General features: G+C 46.7%; 1 protein-coding gene across 1 annotated transcript in view; it reads left to right on the forward strand.

Moving 5' to 3' along the window:
- The window catches only part of LOC139407237 (spectrin repeat containing, nuclear envelope 1a), a 168531-nt gene that overhangs the window by 80878 nt on the left and 63840 nt on the right, over positions 1 to 23813 (forward strand). The window contains exons 71-95 of the mRNA XM_071150836.1: positions 255 to 422; positions 2218 to 2394; positions 3518 to 3664; positions 4002 to 4127; positions 4353 to 4529; positions 4749 to 5014; positions 5149 to 5305; positions 5470 to 5868; positions 6083 to 7708; positions 8256 to 8611; positions 8695 to 8839; positions 9045 to 9263; positions 10104 to 10393; positions 10563 to 10728; positions 10866 to 11021; positions 11355 to 11507; positions 11720 to 11902; positions 12276 to 12413; positions 12540 to 12725; positions 15736 to 15858; positions 16076 to 16258; positions 16961 to 17104; positions 19586 to 19786; positions 21470 to 21607; positions 23612 to 23722. Of these exons, the coding sequence (XP_071006937.1) occupies positions 255 to 422; positions 2218 to 2394; positions 3518 to 3664; positions 4002 to 4127; positions 4353 to 4529; positions 4749 to 5014; positions 5149 to 5305; positions 5470 to 5868; positions 6083 to 7708; positions 8256 to 8611; positions 8695 to 8839; positions 9045 to 9263; positions 10104 to 10393; positions 10563 to 10728; positions 10866 to 11021; positions 11355 to 11507; positions 11720 to 11902; positions 12276 to 12413; positions 12540 to 12725; positions 15736 to 15858; positions 16076 to 16258; positions 16961 to 17104; positions 19586 to 19786; positions 21470 to 21607; positions 23612 to 23722 (6135 nt within the window). The remainder of the gene's footprint in view (positions 1 to 254; positions 423 to 2217; positions 2395 to 3517; positions 3665 to 4001; positions 4128 to 4352; positions 4530 to 4748; positions 5015 to 5148; positions 5306 to 5469; positions 5869 to 6082; positions 7709 to 8255; positions 8612 to 8694; positions 8840 to 9044; positions 9264 to 10103; positions 10394 to 10562; positions 10729 to 10865; positions 11022 to 11354; positions 11508 to 11719; positions 11903 to 12275; positions 12414 to 12539; positions 12726 to 15735; positions 15859 to 16075; positions 16259 to 16960; positions 17105 to 19585; positions 19787 to 21469; positions 21608 to 23611; positions 23723 to 23813) is intronic.

The following is a 23813-nucleotide window of genomic DNA, read 5'->3' on the forward strand; positions in this document are numbered from 1 at the left end:
TGACAGCTTTCTGAGTGCTATTGTATAATGGTTACAATACAGTAGAGGTTTGGACTACTTCAGCTATTACTGTTAGTAACTTGGTACTGTTGGTACTATTGCTACAGTATAGTAGCACTGTTGAGACTTGTTGCTGGTTTGAGTATCACTATTATGGTCACTGCTAGGACTGCTACCGGCGTGTGTTTGTGGGCCTGTGTGTGAATGCTTAATGTTTGTGTATGCTTGTGTGAATGACAATGTGTGTGTCTCAGGCCCATGTGCAGCGCCTGGAGGGCCAGGTGAAGGAGCAGGAAGTGTACCATGTGGAGCTACAGGAAGTGGAGAGGTGGCTGCTGCAGATGTCCAGCAGGATGGTGACCCCTGACCCCGCAGCTGGCGGAGGCCTTGAGGCAGCCACTCAGCAGCTGGCCAGTCACAAGGTGACAAATCAGACAGTGTTATTAATTACACTAATCTAATGGCTTTTTCATAGTGTTTTTATTTGATCTGCTATTGAAAAGCCATTCTGAGCCACCTAATTTAGGCATGCCAGGTTCTAGCCTATAAAATCAAATCAAATGTTATTTGTCACATACACATGGTTAGCAGATGTTAATGCGAGTGTAGCGAAATGCTTGTGCTTCTAGTTCCGACAATGCAGCAATAACCAACGAGTAATCTAACCTAACAATTCCACAACTACTACCTTATACACACAAGTGTAAAGGGATAAAGAATATGTACATAAAGATATATGAATGAGTGATGGTACAGAACGGCATAGGCAAGATGCAGTAGATGGTATCGAGTACAGTATATACATATGAGATGAGTAATGTAGGGTATGTAAACATAAAAGTGTCATAGTTTAAAGTGGCTAGTGATACATGTATTACATAAAGATGGCAAGATGCAGTAGATGAAATAGAGTACAGGATATACATATACATATGAGATGAGTAATGTAGGGTATGTAAACATTATTTTAAGTGGCATTGTTTAAAGTGGCTAGTGATACATTTTTTACATCAATTTCCATCAATTTCCATTATTAAAGTGGCTGGAGTTGAGTCTGTATGTTGGCAGCAGCCACTCAATTTTAGTGGTGGCTGTTTAACAGTCTGATGGCCTTGAGATATAAGCTGTTTTTCAGTCTCTCGGTCCCTGTACTGACCTCGCCTTCTGGATGATAGTGGGGTGAACAGGCAGTGGCTTGGGTGGTTGTTGTCCTTGATGATCTTTATGGCCTTCCTGTGACATCAGGTAGTGTAGGTGTCCTGGAGGGCAGGTAGTTTGCCCCCGGTGATGCGTTGTGCAGACCTCACTACCCTCTGGAGAGCCTTACGGTTGTGGGCGGAGCAGTTGCCATACCAGGCAGTGATACAGCCCGACAGGATGCTCTCGATTGTGCATCTGTAGGAGTTTGTGAATGCTTTTGGTGACAAGCCGAATTTCTTCAGCCTCCTGAGGTTGAAGAGGCTCTGCTGCGCCTTCTTCACAACGCTGTCTGTGTGGGTGGACCAATTCAGTTTGTCCGTGATGTGTACGCCGAGGAACTTAAAACTTACTACCCTTTCCACTACTGTCCCGTCGATGTGGATAGGGGGGTGCTCCCTCTGCTGTTTCCTGAAGTCCACAATCATCTCCTTTGTTTTGTTGACGTTGAGTGTGAGGTTATTTTCCTGACACCACACTCTGAGGGCCATCACCTCCTCCCTGTAGGCTGTCTTGTCGTTGTTGGTAATCAATGTTTACGGAATATGTCCGTAAACACACCAGCCAGCTGGTCTGCGCATGCTTTGAGGACGCGGCTGGGGATGCCGTCTGGGCCTGCAGCCTTGCGTGGGTTAACACATTTAAATGTTTTACTCACGTCAGCTGCTGTGAAGGAGAGTCCGCAGGTTTTGGTAGCGGGCCGTGTCAGTGGCACTGTATTGTCCTCAAAGCGAGCAAAGAATTTATTTAGTCTGTCTGGGAGCAAGACATCCTATAGCAATCAAGTATAAACAGTGTTCATCCTTTTATCTCATGAGCAGGACACAGATATCTCTGTATGTAAGTCACATTTCTTTCTCTCTTTGTTCAATTTGACCTCCCCTCAAGTTCATCCATCCAATCTGATCCTTTGGCTCAGCATGCACTCTTGTCTATTTGATGTCCACCATGTTCTTCAACCAAACCCCTCACTAACCCAAAAAGTGCTTGGCTCCGTTCCTCCTCTCCCCCCTGGTCCAGGCCATCATGGAGGAGATAGCAGGCTTTGAGGGCCGCCTGTCTGGGCTGAAGGAGAGGGGAGATGACCTGGTGGAGGGCTGCAGTGAGCGTGTGCAGAGCAGGCTGAGACAGCAGGTCCAGGCTCAGCAGCAAGGCACCCGAGACAGCTACTCTGCCATCTGCAGCACGGCACAGAGAGTGAGTACTGCGGGGGAGGGGTGTGTTGGGGGGGTACCCACATTAAGACGTCCTTCAATTCAAATTATAATAGGCAAATATATATAATTTTGTGCACAGACTACAACACACACCAACACAGTCTCTCCATCAACACTGCAGTTGCCCAGCCACTCACTTAATCCCAACCCATACAAACACCTAAACCTTCCTCCCAAGACAGCCCTTGACTGCCAACCAAATGTTCCTTGCCAAATAAGGCCCGCCAAAGCAGAGCACAACCACCAATGCCAACACAGACCAATAGTACCAGCCAAGCCACTATCTCAATCTTACCTTATTTCTCCCTCCTTGCTCTCCCCGTCAACTTGATTTTATCACTCTTGGCCAAAATAGCCAAATCGACTCTGTCATCTTGGCAAGCCCTATACCGCTCGTCCACACTGTCAACAGCTCACCTCCCAGTACAGCCCTATTCAGCCAATCTGCTAACCCGTGTGATCCAGCCACACTTTATCAACACCCTTCTGCCAATTCTACAACTGCCGATCCAGCCTTGCCATGCCATGCTATGCCTGCCAACTTAGTCCCAAACTCCCAGGCCTATATCCCTCTAACCCAACCACCTTGCCAACCCTCGTACCCCTTCTGCCAACTCTGCCAGGCCTTGTGCCAACACATGTCTATCACGGATCATACCCCTCAGGGCTCTCATATTAACTATGTCAATCATGTCCTGCTGTTATTCTCTCCCCTGTAGGGCAGCGACGCCTCTGCATTCAACACCTGTCAAACAAAACACTATTTAGTTATTTACCATCCAGACGTTTATTGTTTATGAAAGGGACTTGGGAATAGAAGGGTTTTTGATTTATGGAAATGTGTTAATGTCTTTCATAGGGTGTTTTCTCCATCCATTACAATAGTTTTACTGGCACAGTCCAGGGCATTGCAATGTAGAAGAGGGTACTGCTCACTGTGAATCTGTTTGATTTAGATAGACTTTCATCCATTTTATCTCTATACCCCTCTATCTTTTCATCCGTCTATCTCTCTGTCTCTGTCTCTGTCTCTCTCTCTCTCGCGCGCACTTTCTCTCTCTCTCTCTCTCTCTCGCTCTCTCTCTCCCTTCCCTCTCCCCCAGGTGTACCAGAGTTTGGACCGTGAGTTGCAGAGGCATGTCAGTCTGCAGGATGCTCTGCAGCAGTGTCAGACCTGGCTGGTGTCAGTCTCAGAGGAACCAGAGCCCACTGCACATCTCCCTCTCAGCCTGGAGGAGGCGCTACAGCAGGTCACTCACCAACACTACACTTATTACCTATCTGGCTGGCATACCTTCAAAGTGGCTTTGTCAAAACAGTAGCTAGATACAATGCCTACTCTGATATACTGTACACATTGAACTGGGATTACAGTATGAACTGGTGAACTAGGGTTTTAATCTTGCATAATATGTTATTATTATTATAATTATTATATATAACACATTAACATGATATAATGTATATAATTTCATACTTTGTTTGCAATTGCAAATGGGAAGGTCATATTCAATTGAATAGTGCCATTCACTCCTCAAGTGTAATGGTTTACGTGTTGATTGGTCTCTCACCTGCTGTACTGTCCAGGTGAAGCATGAGCGGACTCTCCAGGAGCAGGCCAGTACCTACCTACAGCTGGTGTGTTCTACCTGTGACCTTTCAGAGCAGAGGGTGAGGGAGACCGCCCAAGACATCCAGCAGGTCAAACTACAGGTGAGTACATCTCAGTACGGTTCATTAGCCACAGCCACAGAGTGCATTGGGAATGTATTGACATTGGTTTCTGTGTGTCAATATGGCATTACAATGTCAATCGATAAACATCAGCTAACAAACTTACGACTGATTACCAGTGAATACTGTGTTTCAAGCATTACGCAACATTCCAATCCTTAACATACCTCAGACATAAAGCTTCCGTCTCCCCTGTGTATGTAGATCGAGGAGAGGATGCTGGTGTGTGAGGAGGTGGCAGAGAGCTGGAGGGACGTTCAGGAGCAGCGGGCTGATCTGGAAGCTCAACTCAGAGAGACAGAGCAGCAGCTGCAGAACCTCTCCAGGAGACCGGCTGAACTGGAGCCCAAGATCACCCAGAACCAACTGGATCAGTCACAGGTCAGTACTGAGTGTAGTCATCTGTTAGCTTATTTATACTGAATGGATGGATGGGTGACCACTTGTGAAGTGTAATGGTTTAGGTGTTAATTGACCTGATGGATGGGTGTATGGATGGATAGATCAACACTTGCATTGTTGTTTCAGTGCTATCATGGTTACTGGCTCTGAGCAGAAAGCATTGACAGTACAATACTTATACCATCTTCATTCTACCAGGAGTTCCTCCAGCAGCTCAGAGTGAAGCAGTTCGACGTCACCCAGCTGAGGGAGGCTGTGGCTGGGCTGACGGAGGGCCAGTCCTCCCCTGCCCTGGAGGAGATGGGAGGTCTGAGGAGGGCCTGGGAGGAGTTGGGGCAGAGGGCTGAAGAGCTGGAGGGTCAGAGGGGTGAGGACATGCAGAGGAGCGGGGAGTACCATGACTGTGTGGCTGCCGTGGAGGAACTCTTCCACCAGGTGTCCAGAGAGTGGGACTACCTGGCCAGGTATGACAAAGCTGGACACACAAACGCACACATGCCAAACACACACACACACAAACACACACACACCGTTCAAAGTGTGGACTCATACAGTAATACCTCCTCTTCCTATCCCCCTCCCTGTGTTTGTGTCTCAGGGCAGACACAGAGAGCACCAGTGAGCACCTGGAGGCTCTGAGAAAGCTGTGTTGTGACCTGGAGGACCAGAGAGGAACTCTAGAGGAGCTGAGGGACCAGAGACAGGCTGTCCTGCCACGCCTCAGCCTGCTGGACAAGGAGCTGGTCAAACAACAGGTGCTGTAAAAACTCCCTTCAGTTGGGTAAAACCTAGGTCAATTCCCACTTTATTATCCTGCATGTGTTTTCCTAATAATGTATGTGATCAATATTTAAGCACTGCCAACAATATCTCTGAATAATTATGCATGAGTTTCTACTGAAGACTTTTCTTTGTCCAGGTGGGCCACTTGGAGAAGCGCTGGTCCCAGCTGGACAGCCTGATCCAGGGGAAGATCCAGGACTCTTCCCAGACTCTGGAGGACCTTGGTCGGGTGGAAGCCCAACTGAGGGAGGCCCGGGAGTGGATGGAGGAGCAGCGTCCTGCCCTAACATCAGCCCTGAAGACCAGCCCTCCTCCAGACCTGGCCCAGAGCTTCCTGTTTGACCACCTGAGTGTGTGTGTGGAGCTGGAGGCCCGGGGGCAGCTGCTGGGCCAGGCAGTGAGCGAGGCCCAGCGCGTGGCCTCTAGGCTGGGGCTGAGCGAGAGGAGACGCCTGCAGGAGCTGGTACTCCAGGCCGAGGGAGAAGTAGAGGCACTGGGTGCCAGGGTGAGCCAGCGGAGGAAGTACCTCAGCAAGGTTTGTAGTCTAATCTAGTTTTAATTTACATACACAAAATTGTATTTATACATTTTTCTGCAGTAGTGCTTAGTAGTTTTATGAATATTTGTTTTATCATGTGGAACCTGCTGGAATGGTGGTTTAAATCTCAATTATTTGAAGGCACTCAAATAAAAATATGACAAAAAAGAAAAGTGCTTTTTAAATAAAAAGTGTGATTGTTATTTTCTAGGCCTTCACAGAGCGGACCCAGTTCCTCCAGGCTGTGGGGAGGGCTCTGTCCTGGGTCCAGCAGCAGGAGAGGAAGGCTTTAATGGACGACCACGTGGCTCTCCTCCCTGACGACCTGACCAAGCAGGTGGTGACGTGCCGAGGGGTCCAGAGCGGCCTGCGGGCCTACCAGGGGGAGTTGGCCTCTCTGTGGGTCCAGGGTCGTGACCTGGAGAGGGACGCCACGGACCAGGAGCGGGGGGAGACCGTGACCAGGCTGGAGGAGCTCCAGAGGGTCTTTGAGACGGCCTTCCAGAGAACCACCCATCGCCTGCAGGACCTGGACAGAGCCCTGACCTCCAGGAAGTACTTCAAGGTCGACCTGGATAGGACGTGTCACTGGCTGAGACGGGCAGATGGCATTACCTTCCCCGAGATTGACTTCACCTGCAACGCCGATGACGATTCGGAACTGCAGGGTCGACTGGCGAAGTTCCAGAACGTTCTAGAGCAGGCGTCGGAATACGAGAACCTCCTACTCATCGTCCAGAGGGTGGGGCAGGAGATTCTCCCCTCGCTAAAGGAGGTAGACCATTGCTACCTGGACGAGAAGCTCAACGCCCTCCCTCAACAATACAACAGCATCCTAGCGTTAGCCAAAGAGAAGAGGGACAGGATCCAGCAGGCTATCCTAGAGAGAAAGGACTACGACTGCTTCTTCAATGTCACTTGTAGAGCATTGGAGGAGCTTCAGGAGCAGTTAGACGGTTTAGCGAAACGGACAGTCAGTATTCAAGAACAAGAAGTTGTTCATCTCCGTCATGACCATAGAGATCTGTCTGAAAGCCTGTCTCAGCTCAGCCCTGCGGTGAGAGAGCTGAGGAGGAAGACTGAGGGGTTTCTCAGCAGGGGCCAACGATGCCATGCTGAGGAGACAGAACAGCTGGTTAACCTCCATGACAATCTGAAGAGGACCCTTGACCAGAGACTGAAACATCTTGACGACTCATTGAAAACATTGGCAGAGTATAATGCAACATCAGCAAAACTAGACTCTGAGTTGAAGTCAGTGAAAGAGCAGTTCACTAGAATGAAGTCAGACTCAGACACCACATTAGGTGGCACAGAGAGACTGACGAGTCTTTACACACTGCTGGAAGATCTGGAAAGGATGGGCTCTCACCTGGAGAGACTCACCCAACATACAGAAGACCTGGGATTGACCTGTGATCCTGCCGCCATCCAGGCCTCCAGAGAGATAGTGACCTCGCATCAAAAAGAGCTGCAGTCCGTAAGGTCGGAAGTAAAAGATTGTGTTACAGAATGTGAAAACTGTCTCAAGAAGGACAAAGAATTTGAGAAAGAGACTCGGCGGACATCAGATTGGCTGAAGAGTCTGAGGAAGAAGCTTGGGCAACCATTGACCCTTCCAGAGGTGAAAGTTGAGATGGTAGAGGAGGAGGTCAGGAGACTGAAGGTGGTAGAGGAAGAGGTGCAGTCCAGAATGAGGGTAGCAGATGCCATGGGCAGCAGGGAGAAGCAGAGATACAGCAGTAGAAATGAGGCCTGCCCTGCCCATGTGGAGGCTAACCTAGAGGAGCTGGCTAAACTGAGGGCTGACATCCAACAAGCACTTAGAACCAAGCAGGTAAATATACTATACTATTGTGTAATGTATGTGTACACACTGGATCTAAAGATAATGTTTAAAAATGAGCATAAGATATCAAATCTAGTTTTTTTACGATGTTGTAAATCATAACTGTTGACTGAAGTAGCTGAAAAGGGAGCCTTGTTTTTACATAAACCTAGTCTATCATTGATGATCTGACTCATCTGTAATAACCTCTCCCCCATGTTATCAATATTAACAGGCTTTGTCTGAAAGGACATTCATAACAGACCAGTTAAATGAATATTGTCATGATCTCGCGATAAGTAGTTCAGTTATTTATCTGAGTAGTCTCATGATGATTTAATCTGTCCTCCTAGTGAATTACTTATCCTGGATAAAATCATCCCCTGATAACTGATTCAATCATTCTTAAAACATTATCTCATTAATTAGCAGTGAGTGAGTGGTTGCTACTCATTATCCTCTTGACCTTTGGCATACAGTAAGCACTTTTTAACTGGGAATAGATTACTTTCCAATGAAAAGTCCAACACATTCATTCATTTTGTGTGGACTTTAGCTGAGCCTGGATCAGACTCTGTCCCTGGTCAAGAGGCACCAATCCACCCAGCAGTCAGCCCGCAAGTGGCTTGACGAAGCTGGGGCTTTTCTCCAGAGAACCACCCTGGGAATAGAGCTGGAGAACCAGACAGAGAGCCTCAGGGAGCTGGAGGAGATCTCAGCCCAGGAACCGGCCTTCATGGCTAAACTAGATGAGCTGGAGACCCTGGGTGCTCAGCTGGATGGTCTGGTGGGGCTGGGAGTGACGAAGGAGATGAAAGAAAGTGAAAGAAAGAAAGAAGGTGTGGAGGTAATGCGACAGAAGGGGTCAGAGGTCAAAGAGCAGCTGAAGGGTTACCGGGAGGATCTGCAGAGGTAAGGTCTCACATGGTGTGAGTGTGCGGTGCGTGCATGTGTTACAGAATCTAACTGCTCTAAAATGAATGTGTCATCTGTAGCTGTGCTGCTCAGTGGAGCTCCTTCCAGACGGAGAGAGAGGAGCTGATTGGACAGATGAATGAAACAGGAAGTATGATGACTGCGTTCCCCTCGGCGAAGGCAGCCAATAGCCAGGAGGCTGAGGACAAACTCCAGAGTTACAAGGTAAGCTATGACTGTTTATGACTTATTATCAATGTTTTCTTTCACTGAATTTCTGTAATTTCTGTTGTAAATTTGTGGAAGTTCTGACCTATGATTTCTTTTGCTCTCTCTCTCTCTCTATCCCTCTCTCTCTCTCTCTCTCTCTTTTTCTTCTCTTCTTGCAACTTAAACTTCCCTCTCTCTGTCTCTCTCGTCTCATCTCTAGTCTCTGGTGATTCTGATTGATGGGTGTGAACCCACCCTGACTGGCCTGAAAGAGAAGGCCACAGATTTGGCTCTGGTTGGGTCTGAGTCCAGCAAAGCTGCTATTGGTCACTCTGTGTCATCTTTATGGCAACGTTGGACCCGCCTGCGCAGCGTGGCGCGAGCCCAGGAGAGAGCGCTGGAGGACACAGCTCGGGACTGGAGGAGCTTCAGGGAGAAGGTAGGAGATCTGTCTATATCAACATACAGTATGTGTATATTAGCTTGGGAAAATGTAGTTATTGTAGATTCACATACTGTATGTAGTATTCCAGCAGGCACATTGGCAATTTGAACACTTTAGGCTACCTGTGGTTTTCAGCAGCTAACAGATTCAGTCCACGTATTTTCAAATACATTCCATAGAACAGTGCTCCCCTTGTTGATACTTTTGAGGAGTGGGTTGAGGCTCAGCCTTTATGCCTCTGAGATCAGTAGTTACTTTAAGAATTCATACTGCTGTGGATTTAGGTCACTTCTGTTGGATGTTAGCTCAGATACAGCCACTACTCAGTGGGTGTACACTGATGTAATTCTAGGCATCAGGCCAGCGATGAGCTCCCGCCAAAGCCTTCCATCCACTTCCAACTCACAAGGGCTCCCACAAAGCGCTACTCCTTAACAGGAAATGATGTCATCAGATAGGACATGCTCACATCCTTTGATGTGACGTGTTCTTGTTGCCTGGGGCCTTTCTTTGGGGCCATTGTTCAACTGGACATGACATCACCGTTATAAATGACTGGGTCAGTTTCCTGTGGCTGGTTCTATGCACCACAACAGGAAGAACAAGGACAACACAAAAGGACTTAAAGAAAGAATTAACTAGAAGAGAGAAGTAACCACCGAGCTCCAGAGTTTTGGTCTAACTTAATCAGTACACTGTTGTAACTTAATTAACAATTGCTTAACTATTACCTTGGCTAACATATCACAAAATATACATTTCTACTAAAAACATTCCTGAATTTCTATTGACATGTTTCTGTTCAGCATGAAATATTTCTGCCTCTGTCCTCAGATGGAGAAGGTACGGTCTGTGTCAGTAGACCTCCATGCTCGTGTGCCAGACAGCACAGTGGAGAAGGCAGCCACCAGGGCGGCGCTACAGAACCTGTTGGAATACCATGACTCCTTCAGCCTGGAGGTGGAGAGAGAGCAGTCAGCCCTGGCCCTGCTGGGGCAAAACACACTCAGCCTGATAGGAGAGGACCAGGAGGAAGAGGATATGGAGATGGAGAAAACTGACAAGACTAGAGAAGAGACACCCTGTCTGAAGGAGATCAGGAGTATGCTGGAGATATATGAGAGGTAAACGCGGGGGGGGGGGGGATTTTGCATTTGTGCTATGGCTAAATGTATTCTGTTGGTTCTACTAAATTATCGCTACTGTGTTGACGGTGAAGGAGGTTTGAGATGGAAATCCAATTTCTATGTAATAAGACAATGAGGTATCATCTTATGTCATGTGTGTCCCCAGCCTGGTGCTGCAGGTGCGTGGTAGCAGGGCCCAGGTGCAGCAGGAGCTGAGGGAGAGGGAGGAGGTGGAGCGGGAGCTAGGACTGGTGAAGGGATGGATCCAGGACACCAGGGGACTGCTACTGAGCCCTTCATCTGACCTGGACTCACTGCTGCATGAGCTAGAGGTACGAGTGTGTAGACTCACAATCACAATCACACACGCACACACACAGACCGCTTGACCTGTTTAAAGACACACTTTTTTCCATATCCAAAAAGTTTGCAGCCAGTAGTAATCCCTTATTGTCAATCTATCACACAGACAGCCCATGGTGAGGTCATCAGTAGGCGCCAGAGTGTGGAGAGGATGGTGGAGCTGCAACAGAACAAGTACCAGGACCTCCAGACAGCCCTGCCCTCTGAACTGAGCATGCAGCTGGCTGAGGTGACACTCGCCCTGGGCTCCGCTGAGGACCAGGTACCTTCCCCCTCTGGAACTCCCCCTCTGGAACTATGGGTGATCTTAGTTAGTTAGTTAGTTAGTTAATAAGTTAGTCAGTTATACTGCTGATTATATAAATCTGTTGTAATTCAAATGTATATTCTTAGATTAGACCTAGATACTCTGTGGGTCTGACAGTTTTGGTGGTTCTTCTTGCATTTGGTCTCTAGGGGGCACTCTGACACAAGCTTTTCGGAAATGTGTCGTGGCATAATAATGAGACAAATTAGAGTTCAATAGGAGATTATGGCACCCTTATAAATGTCCATGGATATTTTATCATTCTAATATCTGCCATGACTGTTCCAGGTCCAGTCGAGGGAGAGAGAGGTGCAGCAGACCAGAGATGTGAAGGAGGACTTTAGTTCCAGACTGCAGGACATTGAGGGGAAGTTGAAGACCATCTCTCTGAAGATCAGTGAGAAGGCTACAGACCTGGAGCAGGCCAAGGAGGAAACCAAGGTAATTAGCCCTCATTAAACTGGCAATACATTTTCAGACATTGAGGTTAATGATTGGTCTATAGGGGTATTAGTGAAGACTTGGAATGACAAGAGCTGCCCCCCTGCTTTCAAGAGTGACCCACTTCTGTGAGAAATATTCCAGATGGGATTCTTATACCTCCTCCCTCCACCCATCCACTTCCCCCTCTTCCTCTACCTCTCTCCCTCTAGTGTCTGTGTGAAGAGTGTGAGGGTTGTGGTCGCTCCCTGGCTGAGCTGGTTGTAGCAGTACAGGAGTTTGGGGACCAGAACCCTCTACTGTGTAAGCAGCTGGGAGACGCCCTGTCCAGACTGGCTGAGGTCCAGCGCCTGACCACACAACAGGCCCAGGAACGGGCCAACCAACTACACAAGGTCAGATGTCAATCCATATCTGTCATCAATCTTAACTCCTCCATTAGGCAATAAGCTGTGGTAGCATGACTTCCTAACATATAGGGCGGCAGGTAGCCTTGCGGTTAAGAAGAGTTGAGCCAGTAACCAAAAGGTTGCTGGTTGGAATCCCTGTGCCTACTCGGTGAAAAAACTGTCAATGTGCCCTTGAGCAAGGCACTTAACCCTGATTGCTCCTGTAAATTATTCTGGAAAAAGCATCTGCTAAACGATAAAATAAAAAAATGTATATGGCGATGACAATGATATTCAGAGGAGTATGTCTCTCACTCGCCTCCTTCTCTCCTCTCTCCTCACCTCTCCTTTATCATGTCCCACCCTGTGTGCTGAGCAGGCAGAGCAGCATCTGGAGGAGTATAAGGGGATGAGGCAGTTCCTCCTGGGCTGGGCTGAGAAAGCAGAGACCCTGGTCACTGGCAACATAATCTGGAGCTCCGCCTCTCAGCTTCAGGAGCAAATCAGAGCCCACCAGGTGGGTGTCTCATTATTGAGTGACATAAAGGGCAGCCAGTCAGGTTCTTTAGTGTTGTCCCTAGCCTGAGTGATGTCTGTTTAGCGCTCCTTCTATCTCTACCGCTCTGTGTTCCCATGGTGACAGGCGGTGCTGCGAGAGTGTCGTGGTCTCCATGGTGACCTGGAGGCCATGGGGGAAAGGGAAGGGCAGCTGGGGGAGGTGCTACAGACGGAGGGGTGGAGCCAGCAGGTGAAACAACTGAGCAGATGCACTGAGGAGTTGCAGCAGAGTGCAAAGACACGCCTCCAGAGCCTGCAGGATGCAGCCAAGGTAACTAACACACCTGTCATTATTTAACCAAGGTAACGCACCTGTTATTAAAACTTTTGTGACTTGAATTTAACATAAATCTGAAGACTGTTATTTATCTAATCAAATAACTATGTTTAATTGTTACCTGATTAAATGAATAATGTAACAATCAACTCATTAGGATTTGGGGCACCATGAGAGCGGTTCTTTAAAGAGTTACCATCTCCCTATTTAAAGGTCTTTACCTATCACATCTGTAAACAATCAACTTATTAATCATAACCTCGTATCATATCATCATTCTGAACAGTCGTAACCTCCTTGCATCTACCCTCTGTAGTGCCTTGCGGTCGGAGGCCGAGCATTTGCCGTACCAGGCAGTGATGCAACCAGTGCTCAATGCTCTCGATGTTGTAGCTGTAGAACCTTATGAGGATCTCAGGACCCATGCCAAATCTTTTTAGTTTCCTGAGGGGGAATAGGCTTTGTCGTGCCCTCTTTACGACTGTCTTGGTGTGTTTGGACAATTCTAGTTTGTTGTTGATGTGGACACCAAGGAACTTGTAGCTCTCAACCTGCTCCACTACAGCCCGGTCGATGAGAATGGGGGCGTGCTCAGTCCTCCTTTTCCTGTAGTCCACAATCATCTCCTTAGTCTTGGTTAGGATGTTATTCTGGCACCCCCAGGGCAGGTCTCTGACCTCCTCCCTATAGGCTGTCTCGTTGTTGTCGGTGATCACTCGGTGACCACTGTTGTGCCGTCTGCAAACTTAATGATGGTGTTGGAGTCGTGCCTGGCCATGCAGTCGTGGGTGAAAAGGAGTACAGGAGGGGACATGTTGAAAATGTCAGTGAAGACACCTGCCAGTTGGTCAGCACATGCCAGGAGCACACATCCTGGTAATCCGTCTGGCCCCGCAGCCTTGTGAATGTTGGCCTGTTTAAAGGTCTTACTCACATCGACTACGGAGAGCATGATCACACCGCCGTCCAGAACAGCTGATGCTCTCATGCATGCCTCAGTGTTGCTTGCCTCGAAGCAAGCATAGAAGTGATTTAGCTCGTCTGGTAGGCTCGTGTCACTGGGCAGCTTGCAGCTGTGCTTCCCTTTGTAGTCTGTAATAGTTTGCAAGCCCTTTACATAAGACGAGTGTCGGAGCCGGTGTAGTATGATTCAATCTAAGTGTTCTATAGATCGTCTCTGACCATTCCCCACGTTCCATGTTAGAAATATTGTTCCAGTATTCGCTTTTGAACGTGTTAGTGTTTTGGTGGGAAAAAATTTATTGAAACAAAGGACATTCCTTTGGTGAATATTGGAGAGGGAGGGCTGAATCTTCTTTCCTTGATTTACAACAAGACGTGAGTTGTTAATCTCATCTATTTCTTTCCTCTCCCCTCTGCGGGTGAGAGGGGTCTGAGTGAAGTTATTCATTACAAACCTGATCTGACCTATTTGTATTCTCGTGGACAGTCATGACAAAATCCACAAAAAAACAATAAAGCCTGTCACCTTTTTATAACCTCACAACGTACCTGTCATTATTACCAACAAAATCTGTCCTAATAGCACCCCCTTTTTACAACCTGGTAACATGCCTCAGTGGTGTAGAGTTTTTGCCCATCAGTTAACCCACCTTTTGTGGAAAAATGAATGTAAAGTATAAGGAGCGTACTTTTTCAACGCAACCGGCGATCAGAATTTACCCGACATGTTTTTTTTACCACTACATCACTGATGATCCTGTAATTATACACCATTATGTTGTGCAACATTCTGCCGGTCCTTAGCCATTTAATGCTGCGTCCATCACAGCCAAGGAAAGTAATTAAAAGATAACTTATACTAAACAAAAATATAAACGCAAAATGCAACAATTTCAACGATTTCAGCGGGTGCCAGGCCAGCCAATCAGAATGAGTTTTTCCCCAGAAAGAACTTTATTACAGACAGAAATACTCCTCAGTTTCATCAGCTGTCTAGGTGGCTGGTCTCAGATGATCCCGGTGGGTGAAGAAGCTGGATGTGGAGGTCCTAGGTTGGCGTGTTTACACGTGGTCTGCGGTTGTGAGGTCGGTTGGATGTACTGCCAAATTCTCTGAAATGACGTTGGAGGCAGCTTATGGTAGAGAAATTAACATTCAATACTCTGGCAACAGTTATGGTGGACGTTCCTGCAGATAGCATGACAATTGCACGCTCCCTCAAAACCTGAGACATCTGTTGCATTGTGTTGTGTGACAAAACTTCACATTTTAGAATGGCCTTTTATTGTCCCCAACACAAGGTGCACCTGTGTAATGATCATGCTGTTAAATCAGCTTCTTGATATGCCACATCTGTCAGGAGGATGGATTATCTTGGCAAAGGAGAAATTCTGACTAACAGTGATGTAAACAAATGTGTGCACATAATTTGAGATAAATAAGCTTTTTGTGTATATGGAACATTTCTGGGATCTTGTATTTCAGCTCATGAAACATGGGACTAACACTTGACATGTTGCCTTTATATTTTTGTTCAGTATAGTATGTGGGTACTTACTGTATTAAGTTAACGCCAACATCACACAAACCCAGACTCTGGTGTTGTACCTTGATTCAGACCTGGGTACGTTCCTGTGTCCAACAAACCAGGAAGCCCCAGTTAAACCAGTTGCAAACAGGAATCCAGGAAATGACAGAAACAATGCAGTTAAGAATGCGGCTGTTACTAGAGCGTTTATTGACACCACACTTCCATCTTGTGGTCATTACCAGTCCCTACACTAGTCTTTCCACCAGCCGTAAGCCTAGAAGGCTGGTGCGCGAGGCTAACTGCATCAGAACTGCATCAGCACTACAGACTCTAGGCCTGGGTTGCTGTAATCTTTTAATTTGTCTTGACTGCCCTGCAGTAGCTCCCTAGATTGAAGTCTGTTTCTAATAATCACTAATGGAATTGTGAGATTTAGTTAGGGGGGGGGGGTTCAGTAAATATTGTGGAACTATGGAACTGGAACTGTCTTACCTGTGTGTCTCCCATCAGGACATGGTTCGCCTGGAGGCTGAGGTGAAGACCCTGCATGACTCTCTGGACCAGGCCCAGCTCACACTCACCTCTCCTGACCTAGCACGACTCAGCCTCAGGGAGCAGCTCACACACAGACAGGTAAACACTTATGGAGATAGATCACTGCCATAATCTGTCACAATGGTATGCTTCCACCCACCTGACTTGACCACCCACTCAGACTGGTATTAAAACCCACAACACAAGTAACCACCCACATACTAGAGACAGATACTGTGGAACACTGGAACAGCATTGTACTACAAAATATATACATTATTCCCTTTAAACATTCCTGTTCGTCCTGTCCACCCAGCGTCTGTTGGTGGAGATGGAGGCCTTCAAGCAGCAGGTGCAGGCGGTACAGCTGTGTCAGAGCGCCCTCCGGCTGCCGGAGGAGGTAGTGGCCAGCCTGTCCATCTGCAGAACAGCCCAGAGCCTGCAGCAGGAGGCCAGCCAGCTACAGCACACCACAATCCAACAGTGCAACATTCTACAGGTAGGTAGTCGACACCCACAGCATCATATCAAATGATACATTATTCTGATACAGAAGATATAGTCATCGTAAAGCTGAGAAAGCTGCGTGGGACTGCTGGGCAAAGTAAGTAACAGCAGTCATTCAGCTGTAAGACATGCCGCAAGTGCTGTTATAGGGCAGGGCACAACAACTGTTTCTGTGTGACAAGCTGTCTCGCTAAAACAGACAAATGGCAAAAGGAGCAGCTGTGGGCTGGAAATTCTCTTTTCTGTTTGCTCATCTCAGGATTCTTCTTAAAGACGCAGTCTGGGATCTTACAAATTTGTAACATATCATACAAAATGGATGAGGTCATTCTTGGGGATCCGTTTTGGCTTGTGAGCACATTTTCAAAAAGTACTGTCTGAAATGATAAAAAACCTTTGGAGCATCACTTTAACTTAGTGGCTCAGGGCTGATTTGGTTGTTAAGCTGGTTTTGGTAAAGATTAGGTCTGGGAGGGATGAGCTGACCTTGAATGGGCTGTTAAAAGGTAAAAGGCAGAGTAACCAACTAAACCATCTTTAACATACTCTCTGTGCAAGGGTGCTTGTTGTTATAAACCCCAAAGAAACAAACAATTATACCATTACTGTGTAACTATCATTTCACTATACTTTCTTAGTAAATACCTGATTTTAGTTGAGTTGATCCCAACCTGCTTTGGACTCTTTTTCCCAGGAGGCCGTGGTGCAGTATGAGCAGTATGAGCAGGAAGTGAGGAACCTCCAGAGGCTGATAGAGGAAGCTCACCGCATCATACAGGACCGACCCGTTTCAACCAGTAACATACATGAACTACAGGCCCAGATACACCACCATGAGGTGAGAGATATAGATATATTGTATATGTACACACACACACACACGCACACACACACTCACACATACACGCGCGCACACACAACACACACACAAACAGTGAGTTCCAGGTCAAGCATCCTGACTGAGGAAAGAAAACACTATCTTTGTTCACTGGGTTTATATCCATTATGGCATAACACGAACACACTCTGTCTTCAACTCTGCACTAAATACTTCAACTCAGGAGTCAAATATTTGTCTTATTATTAGACGTATTTGACTAAACAGGATATTGTTTTTTTTAAATTGACTCCTCAGTTTCACTTTCATGATTCTCTCAGATGTCTTGAAGCTCAGTTGGGTCATGGCTGCAATTTAGTCTATTTTATCTCTCTAAAGATTGACATGATGTATTTTATCTCTCTAAAGATGGACATGATGTATTTTATCTCTCTAAAGATTGACATGATGTATTTTATCTCTCTAAAGATTGACATGATGTATTTTATCTCTCTAAAGATGGACATGATGTCTACACTAAAGTTGTATCTCTACTGAAGATCAATGATTGTGTCATACAGCATATTCTATTTTTTATTCACCCCAATGAACTTTCAATCATAGCCTGGTCCAAGATCTGTTTGGGCTGTTTTGCCAACTCCCAATGACCATTCAGAGTTAGCAAGACAGTAAAAACAGAATTGGTACCAGGCACTTTCAATCATACCTATCAGGGGAAATAGTAGGCCTGTGCAGCTCATATTGTATTTAAATAAAGTGACCCACTTCAGCTTCAAAGTATGATCATAGAGAGATGATAGAGTGGAAGGAAGAGAATATTGTTCAGAGGCTGTGACTCATACAGTATCTCCTGTCTGCATAGTAATCTCCCCATTCACTGTAGCTTCAACCTGCAGTGTTAGTCCTGTCAGTCCCTACAGGGATGAATAGAATAGAATAGAATTGAATAGAAAACCACTACTGGGTTTAAAACCTGCTTATAACACAGTTGCATGATGTGACAGTGGCCATTTTACATGGGCTCTGTTCCTCTCTCTCTCTCTCTCTCTCTCTCTCTCTCTCTCTCTCTCTCTCTCTCTCTCTCTCTCCATCTCCAAAACAAATACATTCCAATCTTATCTGATTTCACCTCCACTGACGTGACTGTGCACACAGAGAAGGATACATTCTGCAAATGGATGAGATTCTGATTTGACATACTGTAGCTACACCCGACTGCAGTATCAGACGGCACATTTCAAGCCTTGTGCTTTACACTGCAGTTTGCAGACTTTGCTGAGTGTGTGTTTGATCCTTCCTGCAGAGCGAGAGAGACACACATGCATTGCGGGCACACACACACACACACACACACATTTTGGGGAGAGAGATGAAGACACACATACACACAGATTCTTGTGTGCTGGTATTTGACCACAGCTGCAGTCTTATTCACTGTGCTGTAGTTGTTTGGCTTGGTTGAGTGTTGGCTGAGTTCAACAAAAAGGGATACCTAGTCAGTTGTACAACTGAATGCATTCAACTGAAATGTGAATCAGAGAGGTGCGGGGGGCTGCCATAATCGACATCCACGTCTTCGGCGCCCGGGGAACAGTGGGTTAACTGCCTTGCTCAGGGGCAGAACGACATATTTTTACCTTGTCAGCTCGGGGACTCGATACAGCAACCTGGCCCAGCGCTCTAACCACTAGGCTGCCTGCCGCCCCTGAGCTGATAGCTGCAGTTCTACTGCCTCACCTCAGTCTGATTATCAGTGCATCCACCATCTGGGAGAGAAAAAGCGAGGGAGTAGAGGGAGGGAGGGAGAGGAGTGAGGGAGAGAGGGACGGAGAGGAGGAGCCTGAACTCACTGCCCATAGTGGGTCAGTAATCTGACACCCGCTCTGTAATTCTTTCACCCTCCTCCCTCCACCCTCTCTTTTCCCGGCTCTCTTTTGTTGTCAGGAATTCTTCCTTAGGATTGGAGGAGGGAGGGGTAGCTGTGATCTCACTTCCTGTCTCTCAACCCTCTGTGTGTGTGTGAGAGAGTGGAGGAGAGATTTGCACTGCTTCAGTTAGCTCTCTCTCTTCCTCTCTCTCTCTCTCTCTCTCTCTCTCTCTCTCTCTCTCTCTCTCTCTCTCTCTACCAAACCTTCTGTCTATCGAGCTTACCACTGTGCCTCACCCGCCTCTACGCTGCTCTGATTGGCTTAGAGGACCCAGAGAGTGTGTGTATGTGTGTCACAGGGACAGAGCCAGTGCTATTCTCGCTCTCATACACACAGCAAGATCGAGAGAGAGGAGACAGAGAAGAGAAATGCGCTCACTCCACTTATTCTTCACCCACCGGTGCTTTTCTCTGCGCCGCATTCAACGCTGAACCAACCTACCCCCCCTTCTAGGAGCCTATTTAGTCAGACCTATTGATTTTCTTATTGTGGACTGAACCACGAAGTGTTGATCCCGGGGGTGTTTTGACCGGTGGTTGGGATGTTTTGACAGGAGCTAGCCCTGAAGATCCGAGGCTACCAGGAGCAGATAGCGTCCCTGAACTCCAAGTGTAAGATGCTGACGGTGAAGGCCAAGCACGCCACCATGCTGCTGACGGTCAGTGAGGTAGAGGGGCTGTCTGACGGTATGGACGAGCTCAGCGACGAGGAGCTGCCCACCAAACAACCACCGGCACACCCCTCAGTCGTCATGGTGAGGGACTGGGGTTTGAAAATGACCCCCTGTGTCTGTATCCCCTTATGTGTCTCGCTCCCCTCTGTCTCTGCAGGTAGTTTCTGTTTACTCTGGGTCTGTCTGTTTGTCTCTCAGTATATGTAGATCTGTCTCTTTCTGTGTGTTGTATTGGTATGTTTAGGCCTAATCTAGGGGCAGTCTTTCTGTTCTGTCTGTCTCTCTGCAGTGTATATACTGTATATCTGCTACTGCACCTTGCTGTCTCTGCTGACATGGTATCTACCTCAGTATAGTCTTTCTATTCTCACCTGTCCCTGTATTCCACTCTCTCTCTTTTTTCCCTGTCTCGTTCTTTCTATTTGAAGTCCTAAATCAGTTTCCCCCTGCTGGTGTCTGTTGCTGTTTGTGCTGGTGTCTCAACAGGCCAGGAAACAGGATGTGTGTGTGTGTGTGTGTGTGTGTGTGTGTGTGTGTGTGTGTGTGTGTGTGTGTGTGTGTGTGTGTGTGTGTGTGTGTGTGTGTGTGTGTGTGTGTGTGTGTGTGTGTGTGTGTGTGTGTGTGTGTGTGTGTGTGTGTGTGTGTGTGTGTGTGTGTGTGACTATGCTTGTATGTACCAATTGGGTATACACCGTCAATCATGCATTGTCACACGATGAGGACACTAACATCACTGTTAAGTTTATGGTTCCCACACAGTGTAGTATCCAGCAGCGGGACATTGCCTGGTGTTGCATCATGGGGCCCGGGAAAGGCCTGAAAATGACTTCTGACAGGGTCCAACTCTGTCAGCCAAGTTCCACTATAACCGCCAAAAACAGCCCAATAGGGCTCGGCTCGCATTTCAGGTCTGCTCTCTACTGAGGCAGGCAGACAGGCAGACAGGGAGGGAGGGAGACAACTGTGCTGCTATTCTCTACTGTAGGGCCAGCTGTAGCTCACTCCCCCAGTCTAACTGTCTGTTGTTAACTCTATACTGGCTGCACTGGCCTCTCTCATGTAGAATATAGAGCCAGGGTTTAGATGTTTCAAAGAGAAACTGTAATTTGTTGTAAGTTGTTATGGTGCAGAATGTGCTGTTGCTGTACTTTCTGTGTGTGTACTGCTTCAAAGACAGAAAGACATTGAGGTATAAGCCTGCAACAATGTATATTTAGCTGTCCCTGGTGTGAGTGTACGCGCAGGAGTTTTATTTCCTAGCATTGGCCATTCCATTCCCCTGATACATCCTGTAAAAAGCCTTGTGGGTCATCCATTGCAATTGCTTTCCAGCTTCACTAAGGGTTTCTTTGTCTAGCTGCAGATAGCTACAGAACAGTACAGTAGCTGACGCTATATTCCTGTGCTTTTAGTGCGTCTGTAAGGCTTGGGGTTGTGTTCTATCAATACTTGTAATGTGATCTCATTGAGACACTATTTGATTACCTCCTGTCTAATTAATCAGTAGTGTGCTTACTCTGATAAGTCCACCCTTCACTCTATTCATTATGCTTATGTTGTCTCTTTCCTCTTTCTCTCCCTTTCTCTCCATTTCACTCCCTCTTTCTTTTTTGACTTTGTGTATTTATTCCTGTGCTCTCTCTCCATTCTCATCCTCCTCTTTCTTGTCTCTCTTTCTCTGTCTTTTCTTTCTTTCTTTCTGGCCCCTCTCTCTATATTTCTCGCTGTCTATTTCTCCATATGGTTGTGTGTGTGTGTGGTCAGATGACAGCAGGCCGCTGTCACACACTCCTCTCCCCCGTAACAGAGGAGTCAGGGGAGGAGGGCACCAACAGCGAGGTCTCCTCTCCCGCCTGCCGCTCCCCCTCACCAGGGGCTAACGCTGACACTCCCCTTAACCAGGTACTGCACCGGCGCACCCCCCAACTGCCTCCCACCCATTCACCTGCCCCTGCTACTACTATCCCGACGACCCCTAACTACCTTCATCCTACCCTTCACTGTGCCTCCTATAAAGTACATGTGCTGTGTACCTATAACGCGTATATCTGTCCCAACAGCGCTCTCTGAAACTGCAGGCATGGCCATCTTACCACTATCTCCTGTGTAGACCGATTCCCTTGTTTCTCTATAAGCAGGGTTGTTGGTGAATTGCAATTGGTCATTCATTGTCTCAAAGCTTCACAACAGTTGTATAGCTTTAGAAGTGGAAATACTAAACGTCAATCAGAGTTTAGTCTTCGATGCTATACTAGTACTATTTACTAGGAAGTTGTACATGTAGAAGCTGCACTTAAAAAACACCCAGTGCAGATATCCTCAAAATATTTGGGTGTAGAATCTTAGGCTTACTATGGTTATAATGGCTTCCAGCATCTGGTTGGCATATGGCTAACTACATTAGGAGACATCAACGCAATTACAGGGTTTGTGCTCAGGATAGAATGAAAGGAGGCCGGTGCGAAGGCAAAAAAATATCAATGGAGTTCAATATCTACAGTACCAGTCAAAAGTTTGGACACACCTACTCCTTCCAGGGTTTTTCTTTATTTTTACTATTTTCTACATTGCAGAAGATATCCCTATTTGGTAAAAGACCAAGTCCATATTATGGCAAGAACAGCTCAAAGAGAAACAACAGTCCGTCATTACTTTAAGACATGAAGGTCAGTCAATCCAGAACATTTCAAGAACTTTGAACGTTTCTTCAGGTGCAGTCGCAAAACCATTAAGCGCTATGATGAAACTGGCTCTCATGAGGACCACCCCAGGAAAGGAAGACCCAGAGTTCATTGGAGTTAACTGCATCTCAGATTGCAGACGAAATAAGAGTTCAAGTAACAGACATCTCAACATCAACTGTTCAGAGGAGACTGCGTGAATCAGGACTTCATGGTCGAATTGCTACAAAGAAACCACTACTAAAGGACACCGTTAATAAGAAGAGACTTGCTGGGCCAAGAAACATGAGCAATGGACATTAGACTGGTGGAAATCTGTCCTTTGGTCTGATGAGTCCAAATGTGAGATTTTTGGTTCCAACCGCCATGTCTTTGTGAGACGCAGAGTAGGTGAACGGATGATCTCCGCATGTGTGGTTCCCACTGTGAAGCATGGAGGAGGAGGTGTGGGGGTGCTTTGATGGTGACACTGTCTGTGATTTATTTAGAATTCAAGGCACACTTAACCAGCATGGCTATCACAGCATTCTGCAGCGATACGCCATCCCTTCTGGTTTGCGCTGAGTGGGACTATCATTTATCTTTCAACAGGACAATGACCCAACACACCTCCGTGTAAGGGCTATTTGGCCAAGAAGGAGAGTGATGGAGTGCTGCATCAGATGACCTGGCCTCCACAATCACCCAACCTAAACCAATTGAGATGGTTTGGGATGAGTTGGACTCCAGAGTGAAGGAAAAGCAGCCAACAAGTGCTCAGCATATGTGGGAACTCCTTCAAGACTGTTGGAAAAGCATTCTTCATGAAACTGGTTGAGAGAAGGCCAAGAGTGTGCAAAGCTGTCATCAAGGCAAAGAGTGGCTACTTTGAAGAATCTAAAATCTAAAATATATTTGATTTGTTTAACACTTTTTTGGTTACTACATGATTCCATATGTGTTATTTCATAGGTTTGATGTCTTCACTATTATTCAACAATGTAGAAAATAGTAAAAATAAAGAAAAACCCTTGAATGAGTAGGTGTGTCCAAACTTTTGACTGGTACTGTATATCGCACTAAAAACCATGAAAGGAATAACCCAAGGAGGCCGATATGCAAAAATGGACAGTTTAAATGTATTTAATTAAAGCTCGAAAGAATACAAAGGGTCAAAGGGCAAGGCGCTATGCAAAAATGTAACAACAACCCATACTCTCACACTCTGATCTGTTGTGTATTATAGGGCCGGGCCCCTCTGAGTCGGGCCCCTCTACAGGAGCTGTATGACCCCTCTCTAGAGTCCAATGCCAACCTGGATGACCTGCAGCGCTCCTGGGAAACACTCAAGAATGTGGTACGTCAGCTCAACAGCTATCCACTAACATAAACAAACCGTTACTGTATAAACACTGACCTGTCTCTTCTCTGAGTTATTTTTAGACCTA

Source organism: Oncorhynchus clarkii, chromosome 4, assembly GCF_045791955.1.
Source record: "Oncorhynchus clarkii lewisi isolate Uvic-CL-2024 chromosome 4, UVic_Ocla_1.0, whole genome shotgun sequence".
Taxonomy (NCBI): Eukaryota; Metazoa; Chordata; class Actinopteri; order Salmoniformes; family Salmonidae; genus Oncorhynchus; species Oncorhynchus clarkii.